This window comes from Chrysochloris asiatica, unplaced genomic scaffold, assembly GCF_000296735.1.
Source record: "Chrysochloris asiatica unplaced genomic scaffold, ChrAsi1.0 scaffold00031, whole genome shotgun sequence".
Taxonomy (NCBI): domain Eukaryota; kingdom Metazoa; phylum Chordata; class Mammalia; order Afrosoricida; family Chrysochloridae; genus Chrysochloris; species Chrysochloris asiatica.
This window is the reverse complement of record NW_006408549.1, coordinates 5,200,345-5,220,569: the sequence shown is the minus strand read 5'-3', so window position 1 is coordinate 5,220,569 and position 20,225 is coordinate 5,200,345. Positions and strand designations below refer to the sequence as shown.

Genomic DNA, 20,225 nt, shown 5'->3' with positions numbered 1-20,225 from the left:
GAAATTGACTTCTTTTCTTATTTGTTGTTGGGGATCCCTGGCAGCTCTATGGTTTAAGCAGTTTGATGCTAATTGAAAGGTAGACAAACAATTCTAAGCTACCAGCCATGGGAGAAAGATGCAGCAGTTGGCTTCCATGAAGATTTGTAACCTTGGAGACCCTGCAGAGCAATTTTACCCTAGCTGGTAAGATAAGCACTGAATTACTAACCACAGGAGCAGCAGCTCAAACCCATCAGCCACTCTTGGAAACACTATGTAGGGTAGCTATGAGTTGGAACCGACTTGATGACATACAACAACAATATAGGTTACTAGTCTGAATTGACTCTGTTGCAATGGGTTTGGTTTTTTAGGTTGGTTGTTTTTTGTTATCTGGTTGGTTTTTGTTTTAAAACTGTTTGTTGTGTTTCCTGACCAAAAGGTTGGTGGTTTGAGTCTACCCAATAGCTCCATAGAACAGAAGACCAGACTCTCGGCTTGTGTAAAAGTTACAGGAAGCCCTAAGCCCTGTGGGCCTATTCGGGTCTGTCTCATGAGGTTGCTATAAGATGAGCCTTTATCATATGCTGGTTCCAAGAACACAGTGATAGGCATGCTAGTTAGGGAATGCAGAAAATGTATCAGACCTAGGCTTAGTTCCTGGACCCTGGTCAAGGAGAGATGTACAACCTAAGTGATGAGCTATGTCTCTCATTCTAGAGTAGACATCCAAGAGGAAAATCCAGAATCCTTGGCAAGATCCAAGTGAGTGGTTTAAACTTTAAGTATTATTACGTAAACACGGTAGAAAATCTGTCATCTCCTTGACTTTGGTTTGTTTCAGAAACTCTGTGAGACCAGTCATATTACTCAACAGTTGCCTCTAACCAGCCCTTTTCTCGTCAGCCTTTAGCCTCATCCTTCACATTCAATCATTTCACCGTCATGAAACTGTATTTATTATTTTTTTCAGAATTGAGTTTATTTTCCTAATAAAACACGAGGAAATAAATTCACCCCCTATTTGGTGTACAGTGCAATGTCAGTTGAAGTGATTCTTCAAACAAGAGACTTGAGTTTTCTTTTTAACTAACTAAGGACTATTATTAATGTTTTGCCATGAGTCAGGAATTAAAACAACATGGATGTTTGAAGAATTCTGAACTAAAGACCTTTCGTAAAACTTTCTTAAGTAAGGGATTGAAGAATTTTCTATCATGGGAAACCTTATCTTTGACCTCATGACTTTTTTCCCCATGGATAGTTGGTATGTAGTATGTAAATGCAAGGTTGTAAGGTAAGGAGCTCTGGTAGTGTAGTGGTTATGAACCGGGCTGCTAAACTCAAGTTCCGCAGTTCGAAACTACCAGCTGTTCCGCTGGAGAAAGATGAGGCTTTCTGCTCCCATAAAGATTCACAGCCTCGGAAACCCTGTACATGAGTTGGAACCGACTCCACAGCACTTGACAACAACAACAAGAAGGTAAAGCCTTGGCTATTGGTAATACCAGATAACCAGCTTTCCCGCCCACCCCCCCCAAAACAACAACAACAACAACAGCAACAATAACAAAATGAAACCCACTTCCATCGAGTCAGTTATAACTCACAGCAGTCCTATATAGGGTTTCTAAGACTGTGAATATTTATAGGAACAGACAACTCTATCTTTCTCCTGTGGAGGGTCTTGGTGGATTTGAACCTCTGACCTTGCAGTTAGCAGTTTTTTGTTAGCATGCCCTTAAAATAAGTACTTGCCAATTTAAGAATGTGTGTTTATAAACTTTCATAAAAGTCATACTTCATACATTCAAGGACTACATATCTTTTTACAGCAGTAAACCTAGGGTTCCGTTCTTTCATTAGATGTTTAATTTGGATGGGACGTCTGATTGTTGGAGATGAAGGTATTGCTACAAATGCAAATAAATGGATGACAATTGGCATTCTCCACAGGACATTAGAGAAGAAACTGTTAAGCTGGATGTCTAACTAAACCCAATACAATTTTTTCCCCAATCTGTGAAGCCTATAACACCAGATGTTAATAAGTGTAGTAAAACCTGTATAAGGTGGAAACCTGTCAGAGGTGACATAGAGAGCCACAGAGAACTGGTGATTGTGCCTTGTTGGGAAGTCCTGGTGTGGCACTGTAGGTTAATGTGCTAGACTGCAAAGTTGATCTGATCTGTAAGGTCAGCAGTTCAGGCTCACCAGCTGCTCCTCAGAAACCCTAGTCAGAGTTTCTGTGGGTTGGAACTGACTCAACAGCACTTAACAACAAGAACAGGCCTTGTGAAAGGTGGGAAACTTGTGAGATCCAGACAAACGCAGCATTGGCACTGAGTTCCAGCTCTTAAAGTGTTTGCTGTGTTTTGGAGGGAGAATTTCCATAGTCACAGTTTGAAAATGCTGGGGTAACCGTTTTCATGGTTCTTTACTGCAGATCTTCTCAAGACCTTTTGCTGTGATTATGTGCAAATCACACAAAAGAAAAGAGAAGGGGAGGCAGACACAGGCCCCTGGGTGGTGTAAATAGTAAAGGTTGGTTGCTCAAACCCACCTAGTGGTACCATGGAAGAAAAGGCAGGGGGGATCTGTTTCTAGAATTATTATAGATGATGACAGTGTATTTGTACTCTATGCAGTCACCATGAGTTTGAATTGGCTTGAGGTCAACAAGGAATGGGACGTAGACACAGCATGGTGGACATTTCTCAATGAGCAGACTCTGAAGACTAGATTGAGCCTTGAGTCCTGATCCCCACTCCTGAGCTTAGTAACATATAGGGTATGCCCCTCCTCCTCAGTCTGCATTGGCGATTGTGTTTTGATGATTAAATGAGCCCATGCATATAAAATGATTAGTGCAAATTGACTGTCACACAAGAACTACTGAATAAACCCTTTTGAATTTGAGAGTGAATGATTCTGGTATCATGCATGTCATGGGCATGATGGTACAGCACAGAGGGCTCAGAATTAGTGTCAAGGACATTGGGCATCAGTGTTGGCACCAACTTGCACTACTAGGTGATTTTGAGCTTCTTTGTCACTATGCTGTTTTTTATCTTCATTTCTGAAATAAATAAGTCATCATGATGCCCATAATGTCTAGCCAAATTCTAAAATTATATACTCCTTTGTACTCTACCGAAGCCAGAATTTACCAGTTTGCTTTATTAAGGTCAGACGTGTCATCTTTGAGTGACTGAGGGAGCAATGATTACATGTGTGTTAGCTAGTAGTAATAAAATAGTTTACAAAGTCACTTATGGAAAGATAAGCTAAAATTACAGCTAATTTAGCCCTTTGTAATTATCATAAAAGTTAATATGCATTTGAGTGTAAATTAGGGCGGATGTGCCTTTGTCCTCAAACTAAGGAAGTATCATTCTAGGTGTTACATTTTCCATGGTGTAGTACAGCAAAAGTGCAGCAATGTGTCCGAGCTCCTGAAATTCACCAGTCTTGTAACCATCTTTGCCATTATCCTGAAGCAGATGGCTTGAGAAGACAATGGAATGACCTTCTTTAGACATAGTAACAGCACCAGCTAACTAGTATTACTTTGCAGTGTGGGGACTATGTTCTCCAGGAGATTGCTGGAGAACTTTAAGCCAGTGTCTAGTATGTGGTGGTTTACATCCAGCATTCACAGGACATGGAAATGGGAGATACACTACTTACTATACACTACTTACCTACTAACCCACTTGCATTTTTTTTTGTGAGGTGTTCCCACAACCCTATTGCTCTGTGGTTCTAGAAGTCTTGCTTCCAAAGCGAGGACTACTCCCCCCTCCCCCTCCCCCCCCTTGAGACTCAACATTGATTCCACTGAACTGGAGATTAAGAAGCCACCCATTCACATTGGGCTGTTCTTACCTCTGGATCACAGCCAATAAAGGGAGTTATTATATTGACTGGTGTGATGGGTCCTCACTGCCAGGGAAAATTGGATTCATATTGCATAATGGAGATAATGAAAAGTGTGTCTGGAATACAGGAGCTCCCTTAGGGCATCTCTTAGTACTGCTGTGTCCTGTGATTAAAGCCAGTGGAAAATTAGAGTCACCCAATTCCTGTGTCACTACTGGCGTATGACTTTATAATGATACTCATTTAGAGATAGATTATGCATGCTTTAAGGAGATGTGTACAGGTGCCACATTGACAAGGGGTGGACTGTGATGATTAAAGTTACGTGTTACCTAGGCGAGGCCATGATTCTCAGTCTTTTGGCAGATGCTATAAGGAGCTCTGCTAGCGTAGTGATTACGAATTGGGCTGCGAACCACAAGGTCAGCAGTTAAAAACTACTAACTGTTCTGGGAGAGAAAGATGAGGTTTTCTGCTCCTGTAAAGATTCACAGCCTCGGAAACCCTGTACAGGGTCGCTATGAGTCGGTTCCGACTCCATGGCATGTAACCACTACCACCATGTAGTTCTCTAGTTTGTGATCAGATGTAAGCAGCCCAGTCAGTTGAAAGGAGAGTTTACGTCGGGGTGTGGCTTGCCTCAGTGTAAATGGATGTTCTGGCAAAGCTTGCTGTTACTCTGTCCTGCATCTGACTCATCATCCTGACTGCTGGTTCTTGGGAACCACCAGCCCTGCTTGACTTGGGGTTTCTCAGTCCCTGAAATAGGCGTCAGGGAAGCCTCCAGTCTGATTTCTGACTCACAGATTTGAGACTTATCAGCCTCCACAACTGCATACAAGACATTGTCTTGAAATGAATCAGTATAAGAGGGGACTTCAAAAAGTTTGTGGATGAGGGGAAATTTCCACTTGAAAGGACAAGCAGACCAGCCTGGAGCGGCCAGAAGAACAGAAGATACTTCCTGAAAGAAAGACTGACAGGAAAAATACAAAGCAATATAGGCAGACCAACTGATTACTACAAGTGGCTCGCCCATTAGACATCAAGGCAAGTGGTCGGGTCCCCTCAGTGCAAACCCCCTTCCAAGACTAAGACTAAGACTCAGTGGGAATGCACACTCTGATTGGTGACCACGTTCATCACCGATAAAGGGAAGTGAGGGAAAAGCTGCGAGCTGAGCCTTCAGTGCTCAGTAGACTCCTGTGAACCCAGGGGAAGACCTGGTTGACCAGCAGTGTGGCAAGTCCAGGAAACTCTTGGACATAGCCACAGAGGACTAAAGTGGAGAGTGAAGCATCCAGCTGATAAGAAGAGAGGGCACATGCATAAGTACACCCACACTTGCAGATACTACCCACTTGGCCTGGCTTCAATGACTGGATGATCAGAGCTCAACCAGAAGAAGAAAGAAGAGGAAAAAAGAATAGTCTGATACAATTTGATGAACTTGACCTACACCTATGGATGCAGTAGCTCAAAAGAGGGAACAAATCTTCACAGTGAGGATCATTCCCACCCCCTCTGCACACAGAGAGGACATGGATGGGCAACTTGGACATTGGCTACCTAGAATTGGGGGGTTACAGAGGCAAGAAGTGACTGGTTTACAAACTTTCAAAAGGGAATCTAGATCCAGAGGGCATGAAGCAAGGTAGATGCTGAAAGGAGATGTGGATAGGTCTCTTGCGACACAACAGTGAATAGTTGTTATCAGGGCTGATTGTAAGGACTGGAAATGTAAAGGTAGACATTTTGTGGCAAAGGGAGGGGAGTGATTAACTTTGCAGTCTAGGAGCAGAGGTCCCTGGGACCATCAAAGTAGAAGAGCGGAGGACGGAACCCTACCCTGAGAAGCAGTGATGCCAGGGATGGAGGCAGAGACGATGATGTAGGGAGATGGAGCAACTGGAGACTTTGGATCCAGACAGAGAGAGGGGCGGTGTGCGGATGACCCGTGGGGCAGGCTTGTGGGGTATACCCTTTGGTTGGTGAGTGATGCATGGAGGAGATTGTAACCATGGCAAGGATATGATACACAATGCAATCAGTGTGAAGCTAATGTTTTTCCATGTAAACTATCACATAATTCACAATAAAGCATTTAAAAAAAAAAAGTTTGTGGAAAAATTCCATTACATTTGATTACATTTTTCCACAAACTTTTTGAAGTTCCCATGTACATGTTATTGTTAAGTGCCATCAAGTTGGTTCTTAGCCCTATGTAGGGTTGCTGAGCTTCTGTTTCTCTTCAGGAGCAGCTGATAGATTTGAACTTGGACTTTGCAGTTAGTAGCCCAACTCATAACTCACTATGCCACCTTGTATGTATACTGGTTTTGCTCCTCTAGAGACCCAAAACCACTGTGGTTGAATCAATTCCAACTTAAAAAGTCCCTATAGGACAGAGTAGAAATGCTCTATAGGGTTTCTTAGGTTGTATGAAAGCAGGTCGCCACATCTTTCACCTTTGGAGAGTCTCTCACCGCACCCGTGCTCCTTCCAGATCTCTTGGTAGTGTCTTTTCTCATGGATATTTGGGTTTGGCTGGAGTAAGCAGCATCAGAAACTTATACTGGAATTGCAGGTGAGGCCATATGGAAAAATAACTTCCTTCCAGAGCTGTTGTTGTTAAGTGCCTTCGAGTCAGTGCTGACTCATAGTGACCCTGTATAGGATTTGCAAGGAGTGGCTGGTGAATTTGAACCACCCATCTTTCAGGTAAGAGATTTTAATTCATGCTATTGTTGTTGTTGTCAAGTGCCGTCGAGTCGATTCCGACCCATAGCGACCCTGTATAGGGTTTTCAAGGAGCAGCTGTTGAGTTTGAACCGCCGACCTTCTGATAAACAATCTAGTGCCGTCTGGCGCATTAACCCACAGCACCACAATTCATGCTATAGGTAGCAGGAAACCATTGTAGCATTTTTAGCAGCAGAATGGCAGGATCGTGTTTGAGATTAAGAACAGCCTCTCTGTCAGGATAACAGAGAATGGATTCAAAGACCGAGACTTGGGGCAGTAGCCAAGCAAGGAGGCCCAATTTGATGAGATCACTGAAGTAGTGGAGGGGTGGAGTTGGCAAACAAATATGGCGGGGTTTCAGAAAGTTTGGACAAAGGGAATTGAAAGAGTACAAAAATAATGTAATTTTTACAATGGTCCCTCATATGTACCTTGTTTGCCTTCTAGGCCATGTGGGAATACAAAACAGTTGGGTGTACATTGTCTGCTAGAAGTTTAGATTGCTAGGAGTTGACCCATTATTTATGCACAGTAGGATCAGCCCATTGTGACACATAGGGTTTCCGTGGGTTCAGTTTTGGAACTAGTTCACCAGACCTTTCTAATTCATATGTCTTCATCTCAAAGCTTTACTGAAAACTGTTCAGCAACATGGAAACTGCTAAATCTCCATTGACAGACAAGTGTTGACTGAGCTTCAGGTGTATTGATCAGGAATCCAACTGTGGTCTCACCCGTGGAAAGTGAGAATTCTACTACTGAGCCAGCCCTGCCCTCTATGGAATTTAGTTTGATGGAAACACTGGTGTAAAGCCAGAACCTCCATCTTTCTTCAGTAGATTTTCCTCTTCATTATACACCGTTGCTTTCCGCAACTTCCTTTGCTTTCCTAGCTTCACATTTTGCATCAGCCAGAGTGGTGGGGTTAGGATCTGAAATACCAGCTTTGTTTTCCTTCCACTTTGTACTCTGAACCCTGTTAACCAACAGTACTGGCCTCACAGAAATGTCATCCCAAATTAAACAGCCAAATTATGAAATCCTACAGCCAGGCTGCACTTTGGGACTTTGGTCCATGCCTCTGCACATTCCCTCCCAGTTCCCTCCTTCCATTGGCTCTGTTCCATGAACAAGTGAGAGGGCTCTAAGGATGGCCAGGGCTTTTCTGCTCCATGAGGCAGATTTGGCTAGATGGCATTTGGCTAGATGATAAACTCGGTAGTCTTGAGTTTCCCCTGTTCACAATCTCAAGAGATGTACATGTCCCCTAGGAATGCTGGTACAGAATTCATTGCCCTCTCCAAGCATGTTAATTTGCAGAAATCCTTTCCATACCGAGAGTGGAGTCTTCAGAAAAGGAATTTGTCATATTTGGAAAGTTTTTGGTCTGTTTTTTTGTGTTTTTGTTTTTCCTTAAGGGAGAGACACTAGAGTAGAGGTATTCTTTGAGTGCTATCTGCTGTAGAGCAAAATTGCTTGTTAAATTGGAGTCTGAGAGAGAACTTGGTAATTCCCCCACTGTATGTGTTGGTGTTAGTAGCTGTGGTGTCGGCTCCAGCTCCTGGTGACTCCATTGCAAAACAGAACAAAAAACTGTGTAGTCTCCCACCTGCCTCATGATCACAGATACGTTTGAGTCCGTTGTGCTTTCTGACCTTGTGGTTATCAGACCGTTTTCTGTTATAGCTATAGGGTTTTCACTGTGACGCTGTGGGATAAAGTACTGGACTGCAAGGACCATTTCAGCCACAAGGTCGATGGTTCAAACTCACCAGCCACTCTTTGGTAACCCTACACAGGGACACTAAGAGTTGGGATCGAATTGACAGCACTTCCAATAACAACAGTTTTTGGAAGTAGATCTCCAGGTCTTTCTTCCTAGTCTATCTTAGTCATTGCAACCTGTCCACCATGGGTGACCCTACTGGTATTTGAAATACCAGTGGTATAACTTCCAGCATCATAGTAACACATGAGCCAGAATAGTATGGCAAACCCACAAATGAGTTCAATGTACTTGGTACCCCTGAAATCAGAGTGGGAAATAACTTTCAGTTTGATGACAAGCAACTTGTGCCCCATTGGATGACAGAGAAACCTACTTTTAGCTGTTCTCAAGCACATGAAAACATCCTACCAGCCCCAGAACTACCTTAATCCCCACATCGAATATCATTGTGTCATTGTTGATGTTAAGTACTGTCGAGTCGGTTCCTACTCATAGCGACTCTATAGGGTTTCCAAGAAGCAGCTGGTGGGTTTGAACTGCCAATCTTCTGATGAACAATCAAGTGCTTATCCTATAGCTCCATACCTGATAGCAACACTACATAGGGTTTCTGAGACTAAATTTTCATAGGAGTAGGCAGTCTCATCGTTCTCCCATGGACCTGCTGGTGGGTTTGAACTGCTGACCTTGCGGCCCAACCCCTAACCTACACTGCCACCAGGGCTCCTCTCAGAAGTACCATGGAGTCCTGCAGATCCCCGGTAACTGAGGGCATGCCGGCTTCTTCAGACACAACCTGACTTCCAGCCAGAATCTCATAGTTGCATAGGCCTGACAGCCTCGTCTTTAAGAGCCAGCTATCCTGGGGCATCAGTCGTTTGTCAGTCTGCCCAATGCCAGTGAACTGTGAGGTGGCCAGAATTCTTTGCGAGACATTTTTGGCCCATCTGCATTGTTAGTATAAGAGTTATGTCAGTCTGGACAACTGGGTCATCTAATGAATAGAAATTCAATTTACACATAGGGATTAAATATCTTAGTGTTACCCTTGCCTCATCAAATTGCTTTGACAGTGCCAAGAGGAAAATGAAAGTCATTCCATGTTAAGAAAAGGGGAGAGGAGTAGGTAAAAAAAAAAGTTCTTTTAATTGCCTTTAAGAACCTAGGTAACTTAAGCTGATATAAAGCACCTGGTATAAGAGCTTTGGCGCAGATGATCTCTGGGCTTAAAATACAGAAATGTGTAGGGATCCTGGTGGTCTTAGTACATGTGTTAACTCTGAAAGCAGAGACCAAGGTCAGTTTGTCTGAGTAATCTCAGTTGACAAATATTTGTTGAGTCCCTTCAGCATGCTAAGTAAGCACTTGGAGCAAGGCAAGGGAGTACATTGATGACCTGCCTTCAACCAGTTGTTCTCTGCTGCAGGACAAGACAGGTACCCATGAAGGAACGAAAAACAGCAGTGAGGATTCATGTCTGAACTGTTCATTTGCTACAAAATCCAAAACAGGGAACTTAGAAGCATCACCAGCCACTCCTTGAAAACCCTGTTCCTGGTCGCTATGAATTGGAACCGACTTGACCACACTTTGCAACAACAGGAATCACTGGAGTCGACCCTGTTAGTAGTAAATGGGATCAGAGAGGGGGAAGCAAGAGGGTCCTCCTGATAAAGTTGATAGCACAGTTGACTGCAGCAGGACCAAGAGTGGCTTTTAAGGTGGGGGACAAAGAGCTCAGCTTGCTGATGTTGTTCAGCCCAAGCAACATTTACTGAGCACCTACCACATTCCTGGCACTGTTACAAGGGCAGTGGGGAAGATGAAAGATGACTCAGGCCCAGTCTTGCCCCTCAAAGGAGCTGAGTCTAATTGGAGTCAGTTGGGTTGATTGTAAAGAACCCTGAATGGTACCAAGGGCCAAGCACTCAACTGGTAACAGCAAGGTTGGCAGTTTGAGTCCTCCCAGAAGTGCCTCAGAAGACAGGAGATCTGTTTCTGAAAGGTCATAACCATTGAAAACCCTGTGGAGCATGTTCTGCTATACAACACTTGGCATCGGAGTTGACTCAGCAGTAACTGAAAAGAGGTTGGTTGTAGAGGTCTGGAAAAGCAGGGTCCCCGATGTGGTTCACAAGCTTTGGGAATTGTGGCCTGGAATGGCAAGAGCCTTGGTAATGGGTGTCATGAGGACTGCCTCAGATTGCAGAGTTAAGCTCAGACTGTCCTGGCAGAGAATTCCAGCACGCTCTTGGCTCAGGGTTGTTACTTGATGCCTGAGAGCCAGGCCATTGGAAAACCAATCCCTCAGGTCTCAGTTCTCATAATCTGCCAGTGCGGTAGCTCACACAATATGGGCTCCCATGCTTTTCTGTCAGTTGGCACTGAAACCTGGTGGGGAATATGGGATCAGGTTAAAATGCTTGAGCCTCTCTGGCCAGCCACTGAAATGTGAGAGAATAAAGTGGTACTGTTATTGAGGTCTGGACCCGTCTTCTTCCCCGGAAGGTCCCACTCAGAGTTACTGCTGGAAAAGAAAGTTTTATTTTAAAAGGAAATCGAATGAAAGCCAATATACTAAAAGAGACTTTTAAAAATAATGGCTGTTAGAAACAAACGTTCAACTTGATTTTTAAAAATAGGACAATAATACTGAGTGCTGACCATTTCTAAACAGTTGTTATTTAGAAGCTAGAGGCCTGCTTTGTTTGTTCTGGGTTTCATATGATCCTAGTGGTAAAATCTCAATTTCCTAAAACCATTTTAAAAGATATTATACCTGTGCTCTGCCTATAATTCATGCAAGTTACTCTTTTGGCAGGATTAGGTTGAATTTTAATACTAAAACTCTTACACTGAGAATAGCTAAGAAGCTGTGGAACTGGTATACTTAGTGAATGATCCCTCCTCTCTATATTAAGCGTGTGATTTGCTATTACCAAGTGCCAGTAATGCAATAAGAATGTGCTCATGTGGGTTTTTCTGGGTTTGCCATTAAGGCTCTGCAAAGTCAGGGAGCCCCAGAGGCAGGCTCATAGTGGGCTTTTGCCCTTGTCCAATGAGCAACACACGCATATTGCTCCCAACAGGATGCCATCTGTGGCAGAAAGTTCTGGAATATCCAGACGACTGGGTGGGGGCAGGGAGCTTGTCTGTAGTGATAAAGCTCTGAGCATGGCCAGGCCTGCAAAGCATTTGGTGGGCCTTGATGGATTCCTGGTTGCCTGTTTAGCCTAAGCACCATAAAACATAAAAAGTAAACCAGATGCTGATGGAAGCCAAGTGATTCATGATGTCCCCATGTGTTTCAGGGTACGACTTCATAAGCTTCTCAGGCCTGTGATCTTTCAGATGCATATTGCCCAAGGAAACGCTTGAGTGGGTTTGAACCACCAACCTTTCAGTTATAATCGAAGGCTTAACTGTTCCTGCCACCAGAGACTACTTAAGCACCATAATACCTCTGTGTATTAAATTCTCCCCCACCTTTCTAATGTGCACTTTACATTTACAAAAAACCTACATTGGTACGTGTTTCACTAACCAAAAGAAATCCAAAAAGGACTTTTGCTTTTACAATAGCAGACGAAACTAGTGAAGCTAACGTTCTGCATGTGTTTTGCAACGAGAGCTGTTAAAGAGGTAGCATCACCCCGAGCAACAAGAGTGGCGTTGCCAAGCTCCTTCCACTAACATTCTATTTTAATGTGTTACTTTGTTGTTGTTGTTAAGTGCCTTCTAGTCGCGTCACTTGTAGCAACTCTATATAGGGTTTCCCAGGAGCTACTGGTGGGTTTGACCTGCCAATCTGTGTATTATTTGGAAGATTATTTTTTGGGTCTAGGAACACTCAAAAGTTGTTCCCATATAAATTAATGGCTACTGCTTCTTTGCTTTACACCATTTCAGCTTATAAACGGTGTCGTTGGTATGTTGGATAATGGGGAAACCTGCATTCTTAAGGAATTTTTAGGTGATTTGAATGTTTTGTAGCATTTCCAGTAAGGGAATGTCACCCCGACTTTGTGATAGAGAGAATGCTTGAAATGGCTTAGAACTACTATTGGAGGGAAGGTATCAGAAAAAGCCAGTGACAGGCTCTCCATCTCCAAGTGTCTCCTGGGTTAGACACATTGTAGAATATAGGACCCCTGGGGCACTAGACTGTGGTCAGCCCTTGATATAATTCAAATTGTCAGGCTGTCATGAAGAAGGGTAGGGCCAGAAACGTAGACTCAGAGGACTAGAAGACAAAGAAGGTTAGTCACCATGGTATAAACATGTTCCTTAATCTCTTATCCTCATGGACGTCTTCTCTTTCTTTCCCCAGAGAGCAGAGCTGACATCTGATAAAGACATGTACCTTGACAACAGCTCCATTGAAGAAGCTTCAGGAGTGTACCCCATTGACGACGATGACTATGCTTCTGCCTCTGGCTCGGGTAAGGCTCTCTCCTTCTCAGCCCTCACCCCCATTCTCTGTATCCACGCACACGTTTACTGTAATCTGCTGCAAGGACCCAGGCAGGATGCCCAGTGATTAATAGCATGGCTTTTGGACTCAGATCAGAATTTGGTATAAATTCCAACTCTACCACTTAACAGCTGTGAGATTGTGGGGAATTGATAACTTTACTGAGCTTTGGTTTTCTCATTTGTGAAATTTTTGTTGTTGTACGTGCCTTTGAGTGGGTTCCGACTCATAGAGACTCTTTATAGGGTTTCCAAGGAATGACTGGTGAGTTTGAACTGCCAACCTTGCAGTTCAAACAGACTTGTGGGTGAGTGTTTATCTGGCACCAGCACCACACCAGGACTTCATTTGTGAAGTGGAGGGTAGTAATAACTCGTACCACAAATGGTTGTTGTGAGGATTAAAGGAATTGATACATCCAAAGCTCTTAGAGTTTGGTGCTTGGTACATAGTCACTGATCTTGAACTTCAGCATTGCATTTTATTGTTAAGCCTATTACTACATGTTATGGAAGCCACAATTAAATCCCTCAAACTCTAGTTTCATAAAAATACTTTGTCCGTTGTTTAAGATTATACCTAAGAATAAGATGAGTTGTCCTTTCTAATTACTGAAGTATTGTTCAAAAGTAGGAGGGAAGATGTAACAGGCAAGTAAAAAGATTACATGGTGATGTCCCCAACTCCTCTAGTGTTTCAACTATCTATTAACTACAGTAATGCTGCCTAAAAAAAAACACCCCAAAGTTTAGCAGCTTAAAACAACAACCATTTATTTAACTCATTTTGCACGTTGGCAATTTAAACTGGGCTTAATGGGCTCCCCCTCAGGGATCCGCTACAGGTTAGGTGTGCAACTTTGCCAATCGTGCCTGCACTGTCATACCTCTGGGGCAGCTGGGATAACTTGGCTGTGGTCTGTACATACAATCTAACATACTTGTTCAAGAGGAATAGACTGAGATACCAGGAGCACAAGTAGAAGCAGGCAAAGCCTCTTGATATGTGGGCCATCATTATCTCTGTTGAATTCTGTTGGCCAACACAAGTCAAAAGACCAGCCTAGACTTCATCACTGAAGGAGCTACAAAATCAAGTTACAGAAGATGTGTATCATTATTGTTAGGTGCCATCTTGTTGTTGTTGGTTGGTAAGGCTGGAAATCTTTACGGGAGCAGTAAGTCCCATCTTTCTCCTGCGGAGCCACTGGTAGTTTCGAATGGCTGACCTTGAGGTTGGCAGCCCAACTCGTAACCACTGTGCTACCAGAGGTGCCATCTAGTCAGTTCCAACTCAGAGTGACCTTAGGCACAACAGAACGAAACAATATCCAGTTGCGCACCATCCTCACAATTGTTACGCTTAAGCCCGTTGTTGTTGCCAGTGTCAGTCCATCTCCTTGGGGTCTTCCTCTTTTATGCTGACCCTCCACTTTACCTTCTCCAGGGGCTGCTCCCTGCTGATAACATGTCCAATGTACAAGAGACAAAGTTTCACCCTCCTGACTGCTAAGGAGAATTCTGGCTGCGTTTCTTCCAACACAAATTTGTTTTGGGTTCTGATAGGCCATGTACTTCTTTTAGTATCCTTCTCCAACACCGTAATTCAAATGCATCGATTTTTCTACTGTCAGTCTAATTCAGTGTCCAACTTTCACATGCATATGAGGCAACTGAAATTGGGCTAGGAGCACCTTAGTCCTCAAACTGACATCTTTGCTCTTGAACACTTTAAAGAGATCTTGTGCAGCAGATTTGCCTAATGCAGTACTCCATATGATTTCTTAATTACTGCTTCCATAAGTGCTGGTTGTGGATCCAAGCAATTGAAGTCTTTGACTTCTATCTTTTCTCCATTTTATTATGATGTTATTTTGGTCCAGTTGTGAGGATTTTTGTTTCCTTTGCAGTGAAGTGCAACCCATATCGAAGGCTGTAGCCTTTGATCTTCATCAGTAAGTGTATACAATGAGGAGTAAAGGAGTGTAGCCATTTTTGTAATCTTTGATATCTGGTAAATGTTTCTTCTGTACCAGGAATGGCTCTGACAAACTGAAGAGTGAGAACAATTTATGCATATATTTAATTAGTGGTCAAATCAGAGATTCAAGTCAACATGATGCTGCTGCTGCTGCTACTACATCGTGTTGAGTCGCTTCCAACTCCTATTGTTTCTGTGTTTTGTTTCCAAGGCTATAAATCTTTACGGGAGCAGAAAGCCCCGTCTCTCTCCCGTGGAGCAACTAGTGGATTTGAACTGCAGACCTTGGTTTTAGCAGCCCAATGCCTAAACCACTATGCTTCCAGGGCTCTTTAAACAGGATGCTAGTAAAATCTTCTTCAAGAACTTTCTTAGTTAGAGTTTTCATTGTAGATTCAACAGTTGTAGAAAGTTATGGTGAAAATAGAATCATGGTTGATGTCTGATGATCGCGTTGGCCTGAGCTTCAGAATGACCCAAAACAAATTAAAGTCAATTGTGCCTTTTGTAGCTATCTAGCAATATAAGAATGAGTTTTTTGAGTTGGGAAATACCAGGTTTGAGGAAGACGAGAGAGAGTTGGTGGTTGACCTAGTAACAATGAGCTTACAATGAATTCCTTATGTAAAAATAGCCCTAGTTATTCTCGGGAGAGTGATATATATCGCGCACACAGAAGGAGTGTGAAAAGAGTTGTTCTCCATAGCCCACAACTCTATTAATATGTTTCACTCACGGCACTTCTTTTTTTTTCTAGCACCTCAAAATTGCTTTGTAATTGTGTCATTATCAAAACGTCCCAGGAAACCATAAATATGGACACTTTTCTGTCCCCATTTCGTGGATCTTAGAGATGGAGGGTATCTGTAGAGGTTGTCCAAGTCATCTTGCTGGTTTCTGCCAATAGGTGTCTAGCCCTGCTTCCCTGCCTTCCCTCCTTATACAGCAGAATGAGGGATGGAGTAAATCTTCATTCACTAAATTAGATAGTTGGAACTGGGGCTTAAACATGGACCCACACTGCTTGCTCTCAGCTCTAGTCTTGAGTTGATCATCGCTGCGAAGAAGTAAGAGTTTTGTTTTTGACTGGAAAAGCCATTGTACTGCTCAGATATGTTAAGGTAGTAGCTGTAACTAAGATTTGTGAAGGCAAAAATATGGCGATGTTTTCTCTGGTTGTGGGGTAATTTATTTAGTCATCTCCAAATTCCACATATGAGTGCATAAATATATATATATATTTTTAACATGTTTTCCCTTTTATAAGTAGAAGAAAATGTTACTTTCACAAAGAAGAGGTTCAGTGAGTCGTGGGAACGTAGGAAGAAACTGTGATGGAGAGATCAGGAAAGGCCTCAGAGATGGGAGGACGGTATTGAAGCTGGAGAAGGTGGCATAAACAGCAGTTTTCTAGGTCAAAGCAGGCTCTGAGGTGCAGTATACTACAGACTCAGAGACAGTGTGAGCCAGAAGTTAGGGACAAGGAAGGGGCAGTCATGGGCCTCCCAGGTTTCTGGTTTAGACAAATGGATTAAGCTGTTTCATAAACATAGTGGAAACAGTCAGTAGGAAGAGTCCCATTGGGGAGGGAGAAGGTAGTTTACTCATCTGTCTCTAACTTAAGTGCTAGCGCGTGAGAGGATTTTCTACTGTACAGACTTGTTTGTGCTCAAGACTCCCACAGCCCTTGCTTGATGACTCCTATCTGTAACTATTACAAACCAGGGGTTTTTTAATTGGCATCTTTTATGTGTCCTTGAAATTTTATTATTTGAAAGAAAATTCATTTTAGGGAGAGATCAGACAAATTAACATATATAAAATTTAAAAATAAATACGTATGATTTTAATTGAAAATGAAGTTGTTGTTAAGTGCCATCAAGTTGGTTCTGACTCATAGTGACCCTGTATAGGGTTTCTGAAGAGTAACTGGTGAGCTTGAACTGCCAACCTTGTGGTTCATATTGACCTTGCAGTCCAGCGCATTAACCAGTAGCACCATCAAACCGGCTAGTGTAAAAGAGCATCGCATTTCTGGAGCTGTCATTATTAATGACTGATATTTACAGAACTCTGTAGAATGCATTGAAATGTATATCATATTTATAGAATGTTTTTAAACATTGTTGTTGTTGTTGTTGTTAAGTGCCGTCGAGTCGGTTCCGACCCATAGCGACCCTGTACAGGGTTTCCGAGGGTGTAAATCTTTACGGGAGTAGAAAGCCTCATCTTTCTCCCCCGGAGCGGCTGGTGGTAAACATACATCATATTTAAACCTGTAAAGCTAGTTCTTGTTATTCCCATTTTGCAGTTGAAGAAACTGAGACTCAAGTATTACTTATTCAAGATCACAGTACAAATGAATGCTAGAATCAGCACCAAGTTGTTGGGTTTTTGTTTTTGTGGTCTTTTTTTGCAGGGGGAGGTCCTGAAAGCAAAGTCTTGTGAATATTCCAATACACACTATTATTTATTTTCTATGTAGCAGGTGTATGTATTCTGAAGTTAAAGGAGACAGTTGGCATACTAAAAATGAACCAAAGTATTAAAGCCATTGTACTGTCTCCTTTTAATTTTCTAAACATCTTATTATATTAGTATGATTCTGTGAGAAATACCTACTTGCTTTTGGTTGAGAAATTTGCATATAATTCCTCCAGGGTAATCAAAGGGCTTGGAGGTAAGTTTAACTTAAAGAATTTAAGTGTAAGTTGTTAACACATTTGACAAATGATATCTCTAAAATAATGCTATGTTTAAATGTAGTAAGAAAATTTTAAATGTTATTTTGGTATATTAAAAAAAAAAAAAGACAAACAATAGTGTTCAGGTAGAAAATTGGTGGTCAGTCAGTGACTGAACAAATACCAAATCAGAGCCCGTTGACATGCTAGGGACTGTGTGAGGGGGCGGTCCTGGTGTGACGCTGGACTGCAAAGTCAGTTTGATACTTAAGGTCGGCGGTTCAAGCTCACCAGCTGCTCCTCGGAAACTTATACAGGTTCACTATGAGTCGGATATGACTTGACAACACTTAACAACAGTAATAACAATGTGTGAGGGAATCCTGGTGTGGCGCTGTGGGATAAAGCCCAGGACCACAGGGTCGGTTTTAACCACAAGGTCGGCAGTTCAAGCTTACTAGCTGCAACTTTGAAACCATACACAGGCACTTAACAACAAAATAGATGCAATCCTAAGGGAAGACTGCTGTTATGCAAATGGGCATATAATTTCAAACTTGTGATAAATGCTGTTAGGAAAAGAAAGTGTTAAAAAAATTTTTAAAAAGGACTCTGACCTAATATATCAGTCTTAATATATCAGTACCAGAGGAGGTCTTCCCCAGTACAGGACCTCTATGCTGTGATCTGGAAGCCAGTTAAGGATTAACTAGGTTAGGATTTCTGGCAGAGGTATCAGGGGACAACAGGGAAAATGGGGCTCAAGGAAACTGGAAATACATGGCCAGCCGGACACGCAAGGCTGTTGGCATTAATCGCCACTGAGTCAGTTCCCGTATGCACAACAGAACAAAACACTGTTGAGTCCTACACCATCCTCACTGTTGTTACATTTGAGCCCAATGCTACTGCCTCTATGTCAGTTCATCTCATCTCATTGGAGGTCTTCCTCTGACCCTCTACCAAACATAATGTCCTTGTCAAAGGACTGGTCCTTCCTAACATGTCCAAAGGACAAGAAATGTAGTCTCAACTTTGTTGCTTCTAAAAAGCATTCTGGCTGTACATCTTGCAAGGCTAGGTTGAGGCATTTTGTATTGGTCCCAAGAACAATGGGACATTTGAGGTGTTTAAATAAAGCATCGATGTTGGAATCATAGCCATTTGTGGACAGATGACTGAGGCAGTTAGAATAGTTTGTATAACAGTGACTTGGCTCAGGGTAGTGGCACTGGAGATGGTGGCTTAGATTCAGGTGTCTGCAAGGAGGATATGAAAAAGTAAAATCAGCAGGACTTGGTGATGACTCCAATATGCAAGTGAGAAAGAAAATTTTGGAAGGTAAGAATACGTAATTCCATTCATTGAAAAGGAGTATAGTGCGAAGACCCAGGTCTGTTAGATATATGTAGTGCCTTTGATACATTCAAGTGAATATGTCAAGTAGGTCATTGGTACATGGATCTGAATTTCAGAGGGTGGCGTTATCTATATTTAGATAGTTATTGAAGCCACAGGGTTAGGTGAGGGATAAAGGAAGAAAGTGTGCAGTACAAAGTGACCTAGGGCTGAACCTTAAAGAGCTTTTGATGTTGTGTGCAGATAGAGGAGGATGAACCTGCAAAGAAATTTACAAATGGCCATAGAGGAGAGGAGAGGAGAAAATCCTAGAAGCCCCAAAAAGGTTGCATATCAAAGGGGATGGTAGTAAGCAGTAACATTGTTGCCGGTTTTGGTTTAGAACAAGTGCGTTTTGAAAAATACCATTGGATTTGGCATCTTGGAGAACATCGGTGACCTTCAGAAGACCAGTTCTTAGATGTAATATGGGGAAAGAGTGATTGGAAGAAGGGCAGAGAGGCAAGAAAGGACCAAGGGTATCTATAGCTCCCTTGTTATCAGTTTGGCTATAAAAGTGGAGAGAGGGCTTAACATGAAATAAACATGAATTAAGGGCTCAGCTATAAGAGAGTTTTCTTTTTTGATTATTATTTTTATTTTAATGTGATTGTAATTTTGCTATGTGAAAATTGAAACATGCTTCAAGGTAGATGGGAAGAAATCTCATTGAGCAGGAGAGATTAAACATGTAAATGAAAGAGTGACAAACAGAGAGTTTTCAAGGTAATAAATACTGCACAAAAATTCCCAGGCTATACATATGTCCCTTTGGAAGTTACTTTTTCATCACAATGAAGACTGAAGAAAAGTTTGTGCTGAATTCTTGAGGAGCAGGTATTTAGAAAGAATGTACCTTCTGTTGTTATCAATGGTAGGCAGTATCGTCTGATAACATAGATGTCTGCGTTGTGATTCTTGTGCTCGGCTCATCTCTGCTTATTTTTCCAGGAACTGATGAGGATGTTGAGAGTCCAGAGATGACAACATCTCGAACACTTCCAAAGATACCATTCACTAGTGCTGCTCCCAAAGTGGAAACTACAACACTGAAAATTCAGAACAAGATACCTGCTCAGACAAAGGTATGTTGTGTTTTTCATTGCATTATCAAGTGGTTGATGGAGCCCTCTCATGGGTTAAGAGTTGGGCTGCTAACCCCAAGGTCAGCAGTTCAAATCTACCAGCTTCTCCTGGAAGAAAGATGAGTCTTTCTGCTCCCATAAAGATTGGAGCAGCCTTGGAAACCCTGTACAGAGAACTGATTCCACAACACACAACCACTGCCACCATCAGGTTATTGTGAAGGATTTTTCAGATTGTATTGTATAAAACAGTGCTCTTTAGAAGG

At 42.4% G+C, this 20,225-nt stretch overlaps 1 protein-coding gene across 1 annotated transcript in view; it reads left to right on the top strand.

Moving 5' to 3' along the window:
* SDC2 (syndecan 2) overlaps positions 1 to 20,225 on the top strand; it is a 144,266-nt gene that overhangs the window by 112,694 nt on the left and 11,347 nt on the right. Inside the window, exons 2-3 of the mRNA XM_006859199.1 lie at positions 12,669 to 12,780; positions 19,826 to 19,959. Of these exons, the coding sequence (XP_006859261.1) occupies positions 12,669 to 12,780; positions 19,826 to 19,959 (246 nt within the window). The remainder of the gene's footprint in view (positions 1 to 12,668; positions 12,781 to 19,825; positions 19,960 to 20,225) is intronic.